The sequence below is a fragment of the Enoplosus armatus genome, chromosome 23 (genome assembly GCF_043641665.1).
Source record: "Enoplosus armatus isolate fEnoArm2 chromosome 23, fEnoArm2.hap1, whole genome shotgun sequence".
NCBI lineage: Eukaryota > Metazoa > Chordata > Actinopteri > Centrarchiformes > Enoplosidae > Enoplosus > Enoplosus armatus.
The window spans coordinates 1,910,867-1,916,981 of NC_092202.1; the positions used below are offsets into that span (position 1 = coordinate 1,910,867).

At 41.9% G+C, this 6,115-nt stretch overlaps 1 protein-coding gene across 1 annotated transcript; it reads left to right on the top strand.

Moving 5' to 3' along the window:
* Nucleotides 1–559: 559 nt before the first annotated feature.
* cnpy3 (canopy FGF signaling regulator 3) lies at nucleotides 560–5,353 on the top strand. Its single transcript, XM_070929982.1, has 6 exons — nucleotides 560–665; nucleotides 1,318–1,444; nucleotides 2,946–3,042; nucleotides 3,674–3,796; nucleotides 4,092–4,209; nucleotides 4,420–5,353. Exons 1-6 carry the CDS (start codon nucleotides 560–562, stop codon nucleotides 4,704–4,706), a joined length of 858 nt encoding a protein of 285 aa, XP_070786083.1. The 3' UTR covers nucleotides 4,707–5,353.
* The last annotated feature ends 762 nt before the right edge of the window (nucleotides 5,354–6,115 follow it).

Here is a 6,115-nt window from a genome sequence, read left to right on the forward strand (position 1 = left end):
CTGGGATGAGAAGAAGTTGAAAGACCCTAATTTGACCAAAAATATGCTACCCTCCCCCTGGCAAAAATTTTAAAAAAGAATACGTAACCCTCACTTTTCCATCCCCCACAAACACGGTAATAATTTTAGTACTATAGTAACATCATTACTGACTAATAAGACAATTCGTTGTTATTAGTATTATTATTTATATTGTTATAATCAAATGATTTAGCTGGTGTAAAACATTTTATATGATAAGGACGTTGTAAAATGAATGAGAGGTTCACTTCCTGTTTGGCAGTATCATAAAATAGCCGCGGAGTGATACCTCTTATATTTGTCCAACCTTCTGGCCCTCCTCTGCCTCTCATTGGTCAAGCCTCTGCCACTTCTTCCCATCTGATTGGCCCGGAGCTCAGCGTGCGTCGCGTCCAAAGAGGAAGTAATTCCTCTCAGATTTTGCAGCTGTGAAGAACCAGAGAAGGATGTGGAAACCGAAATATAACGGTCCTTTGTCGGCTTTTTGAGTACAAAACGACTTTTATAGGTAGATAAACAGTCAGACAGAGCCGACGATATGATTTTAGCGCCATATTTGTCGTTTTTCTTGGTAATTTCGTCGGTGGGAGCAGCTAAGAATGGAGGGGACGATGAGTGGGTTCATCTTCCTAACAAATGTGAAGGTAAGTGTGGCTGTTAGCAGCGTGTGGCTCCCTGAACAGGGTCCGAGGGCCTCCAGGGGACCACAGCACAATGAGAAATATCCCTGTAATGTCACTATCTGGTGGCTCACCAGAAAAAGCCTGAGGTTTGTCGCAAGATGGCTGTTAACAACTAAAAGCACTGTTTACAATCGGCTTAGGCTAATCACACACGTTAACAACAGCCTCTTAATGTTATTAATGTCGTATTTCTTTGTTTTGAGCAGGGATGAATCATTCATTTTGATTATGTCTTCGATCAGCCTGCTAGGTTTGCTCTTTATTAAGTTATATACAACACAAAAAGGCCAGTAACTCAGTTTGTGAAGGTTTGGCCTTATTATTTGATTAAGTGATTAATTTGATGATTAAAATGTTAAAATTATGATGTGTATGTGATGAATGCAAATTGTAACAAACACGATGATAGTAACTTACAGTATAAACACTAGCAGTAATAACATGGGCCAAAAAAATCAGATTATAGAATATATATAGTATATATGTGTAACTAATAGGAACCAGCAGTGTCTCTGAATGTTCAAGACAACTTGAGAAAGAGTCGGGGAGGGAACATTTATGTTCAGGTCAGAAGTTTCTTGAGTAAACACGCTCTCCCCGCCTCCCTCTCCAGTGTGTAAGTTTGTCAGTATCGAAATGAAGTCGGCGTTCGAGGAGACCGGGAAGACCAAGGAGGTCATCGACAGGAACTACCGCTTCATCGACAGCAAGGGGGCACCGCCAATCAAATACGTCAAGTCGTAAGTGTGTGTGTGTGTGTGTGTGTGTGTGTGTCGTGTTTTATGTTAAGTCTTTTCAGTTTGTGGTGATTTTACATGAAATGTCACAGTATAACAAGACAGAAAATAGTTTGGCTTAGTTTCACAGTAGAAACTAAACCTCCCGCCCTGCTGTCTGCGGAAGGACAGAGTTGAGATGATTCTGGATCTTTCGCTGTCTCACACACACACACACACACACACACACACACACACACACACACACACACACAGAGGCAGCAGGGGACAGGAACTTGGTCAGGTCTCAGTTCCTGTGGAGGAACTTATTATAGAACAGGGACTGCGCTGAACTGGTGTTGGTGGTGGATGTGTGATAACAGAGCTCAGCCTGGACCCGTTGGAAGTTGTCTGAAAACGTCTTAAATTCTTCCAAATTCAGGACTTTTAAATTGATTAAATTAGATCAAATTTAGTTACTAGTATTTATTTTCACCCTGCGGCGGTCTAACATGCTTTACTAAACTGCTGGTGTCCTTCATGAGTTTAACAGTCATGTCCAGGTAGTAATGATGTGACTTTGTCTGTCATTTTGTCTCAGTGTTTAAATTGGTCATAAAGTCCTTTCATTAAGAAGTGAATGATACAAACAGTCAACCTTCAGCTTTTTCTGTAGAATTACTCGCCTCCCAAAACTGATGAAACGGTGAGACATTCAGTGTTTTAGAGGTGTGGACGCACCTGATTCAGCCTGATGAGACGCAGACAGAGACTGAGAAGTCCACAAGGTCATCACAGACCCAAACTGTTGGACAGATGAAGCACTGAGGAGCAGACGGCTGGAAGAAAATAACATACTATCCTCAAAGTGACCAGAAGCAGCTCTGAAATAAAACTAATTCTACCTCTCTCTCTGTCTCTCTGTGTCTCTGTCTCTCTCTGTCTCTGTCTCTCTCTCTCTCTCTGTCTCTCTCTGTGTCTCTGTGTCTCTGTCTCTCTCTCTGTCTCTCTCTGTCTCTCTGTGTCTCTCTGTGTCTCTGTCTCTCTCTCTCTCTGTCTCTCTCTCTCTCTCTGTCTCTCTCTGTGTCTCTGTGTCTCTGTCTCTCTCTCTGTCTCTCTCTGTGTCTCTGTCTCTCTCTCTCTGTCTCTCTCTCTCTGTCTCTCTCTGTGTCTCTGTCTCTGTCTCTCTCTCTCTCTCTCTGTCTCTCTCTCTGTCTCTCTGTGTCTCTGTCTCTCTCTGTCTCTCTGTGTCTCTGTCTCTCTCTCTGTCTCTCTCTCTCTCTCTGTCTCTCTCTGTGTCTCTGTGTCTCTGTCTCTCTCTCTGTCTCTCTCTGTGTCTCTGTCTCTCTCTCTCTGTCTCTCTCTGTGTCTCTGTCTCTGTCTCTCTCTCTCTCTCTCTGTCTCTCTCTGTCTCTCTGTGTCTCTGTCTCTCTCTCTGTCTCTCTCTGTCTCTCTCTGTGTCTCTGTGTCTCTGTCTCTCTCTCTGTCTCTCTCTCTCTCTGTCTCTCTGTCTCTCCCCCCACAGAGACCTCAGATTCATCGAGGTTGTAGAAAATGTGTGTCAGAGGTTGTTGGAGTACAATCTGCACAAAGAAAGAAGTGGCAGTAACCGCTTTGCCAAGGTCAGTGTGTGTGTGTGTGTGTGTGTGTGTGTGTGTGTGTGTGTGTGTGTGTGTGTGTGTGTGTGTGTGTGTGTGTGTGTGTGTGTGTGTGTGTGTGTGTGTGTGTGTGTGTGTGTGTGTGTGTGTGTGTGTCGTCTACAGAGATTTGCTGCTCTTATTTTACTTTCATGTTGTGTTGCTGCAGTTTGATGTTAAGTGTTGGACAAAGTTATTTTAATAACTAGACGCTGATCACTTGAGATTAATGTGATGTATTTCTGGTCCTGGTTGTATTTAAGCGTGTTCCTCCCCTGTAATGTTTCCGACTGACAGAAGTTGTTAATATCCACATTTAGATTCAGGAAGTGATCATGTAAAGTCTCTAAACACATGACACCTGCAAACCACCATGTCATGGATGTACAGTACACCTGCACTCAGCTTTTGTAGCACTTCTTCTTTTTTTTTTGTCAGTTTAAACAATTTGAATTCACATTTTTGCCACATTTTGGCCATTCGTGATGCATGCAGGTTAGTTAGGTGGCTAACTGAAGCATGAATGTTACACCGCGTGAACATCAGTTTGGAAATGATTCACTTTTAGTTAGTTCTGTATTTGACAGCACTGTTACGTCCCTCTGTCCGTCTGCAGGGCATGTCGGAGACCTTCTCCACCCTTCATGGTTTGGTGAATAAAGGAGTGAACGTGGTGATGGATATTCCCTTTGAGCTGTGGAACGAGACTTCAGCGGAAGTGGCCGAACTTAAAAAACAGGTGCTTTCACATTCACTGAATTCACCGAAATAACACATCCACGTCTGGTAAAATCTTTAGACTTAAATGAAATCAGATTTTGTGCCGTTTCGCATCCCTTGAAATTAAAAACACACGATTACAAAGAAAAACTGGGCAAAACAAATATAGAAGATTTCAACAGAAGAACCTAAAAACTCAAATCTAAGCTTTTATTTCTACATGTAAACATCTATTTCACATCTTCATTTTGTGCATTTATGTTAAGTTTATATGTGTGTGTGTGTGTGTGTGTGTGTGTGTGTGTGTCTCTCAGTGTGATGTGTTGGTAGAGAAGTATGAGGACGTGATTGAGGACTGGTACAAAGGAAGCCAGGAGGAGGACCTGACCACTTATTTGTGTGAGAAACACGTTCTCAAAGGACAAGACAAAGGTAACACACACACACACACACACACACACACACACACACACACACAATATATATATATATTTTTTTCCTATCTGCTTTCTCTCCCCATCATTCCCTCCTTACTCCTCCTGTCTTTATCCCTTGCCGTCTTTCTACCCTTCATCCTTCCTTCCTCCTTTCTATTCTATCACCTATTGCACTATTTGTTTTTCCCTTTCTCTTTCCGCCCAGACTGCCTGAAGGAGGATTGGACAAAGAAGAAGAAGGGAGACCAGGCAGCCATTGCGGAGGACAAGAAGAAGAAGAAAAAGAAGAAGGGAAAGGGAAAGAATGAGGAAGGAGAAAAGCGAGGGGACGGCAGCTCGGACGGAGAGAAGGCGACCAAGAAGAAGAAGGAGAAGAAGGTGAAGAAGAAGAAAAAGAGCAAAGCTCCAGTGGAGAAGACGGATGGAGGGATGTCGTCGGACGAGGAGATCCAGCCACAGATGCCTCTGTCTGGGCAGAAGACGGAGCTGTGAGCCCTGGTTCCGGTCTGGACCTGGATCGGCTCTCCGAGACAAAAGTAAACTCTTAGTAAAAGCAGTCTGCAGCTTCTTTAAACGTCTTCAACTGTTGTCAAAGTGGAGGTTCAAATCCTTGCATTTTCTAAATCAGATCTTGTACTATCACACACCGTTTTTAAAGTCTTTATTTCAGTTTCTGTCTGAAACATGTTGCAGGTGGTCGCTGCTGTCCACAGGGAAAGAAACACAAGCAGTCAGACGGGTTGTAAACAGACTTTTGGTTCAAATCTGGCTGTTAATCAACTCAAAAATAAACAAACAAACATATTGCTGAAACCATCTGTCAATCATTTGATCAATAAAATGAATCAGCAGCGTGGATAGTAGATTAATTGTTCACAATGTTGTTATTATCTGTTGCCATCTCCTCAGATGTGATGATTTTTTTGTATTTCTGCGGTTTATGTAATTGTAAATGGAAACCTTCTGAGGACGTCACCTTGAGCTCTGGGAACTTTCCGCTATTTATCAACTAAATCACTTATCAATGAATTGGAGAACCGTGAATTGCCTCAGTAGTTGCAGCGGTTGGAACCTGTGTGAGTATTTTGGAGATCTTGACCCTCGGAGCTCCAGACCTCCAAGTGGATTTAGTTTTCTTTCTCTCAGTTGAATGTAGAATTGCGGTGGAGCTTTCACACTGTGTCTCCTCCTAATGTGAATTTGTACGTTTGTTCACATTTCTGCTGTTGTTAAACGTCTTGTATTCACTGAAATATTCATTCCATCTGAAAACTGGTCCTTTTTATGTAATTAGTGTTGAGTTACTTTGTTTTGAAATGCTCTGATTGTGTTGCCTGAGAAGGTTAACGCACCAGTCAACTCTCTACCTGTACATCAAACATACATCGATCCTGATAGAGAATTGCTTTTCCTTTTTAATGTTTTTTATGTTGTCAAATGTCCATTCCATCAGTAGAGGAAGCTGACCTTTTAACCATCTGATGTGATGCAGACCAGATTATTGCATTTCCCTAAAGTCTCAGCTTCAGCGAAACCCCCCTTTAATGAGTATAAATACAACATGAGGTACCTTTTTCAAATGTCAGTGTTTTGTGTTTCTGTAATTAATTTATCATTTATTGTTTTGTCTCTGCTGTACAAAAGCTGCTATTTAAGGTGTGTGTGTGTGCTTGTTGACGAAGTTTTGTGTGTGTGTGTGTGTGTGTGTTTTTTGCATATTTTGTGTGTTTTTACAGATTTTTATTCTGTATTAAAATGCTGGCTGTGTTGTATTGGAGTTGCTTTTTGAAACCATGAGCAGACACATCCGTGGATCAATAAACACAGGTTTGAAAACTCTGTAAAAGATCGTAAATTACTGATCATTTCCACTTGTAGTGGTGCGTCCTTTTAAATCGGAT

Coding starts and splice junctions, on each gene's coding strand:
- cnpy3 (XM_070929982.1), top strand. CDS start 560: ATGATTTTAGCGCCATATTTGTCGTTTTTCTTGGTAATTTCGTCGGTG. Junction 666..1,317: donor TCTTCCTAACAAATGTGAAG/GTAAGTGTGGCT, acceptor CTCCCTCTCCAG/TGTGTAAGTTTGTCAGTATC. Junction 1,445..2,945: donor CCAATCAAATACGTCAAGTC/GTAAGTGTGTGT, acceptor CTCCCCCCACAG/AGACCTCAGATTCATCGAGG.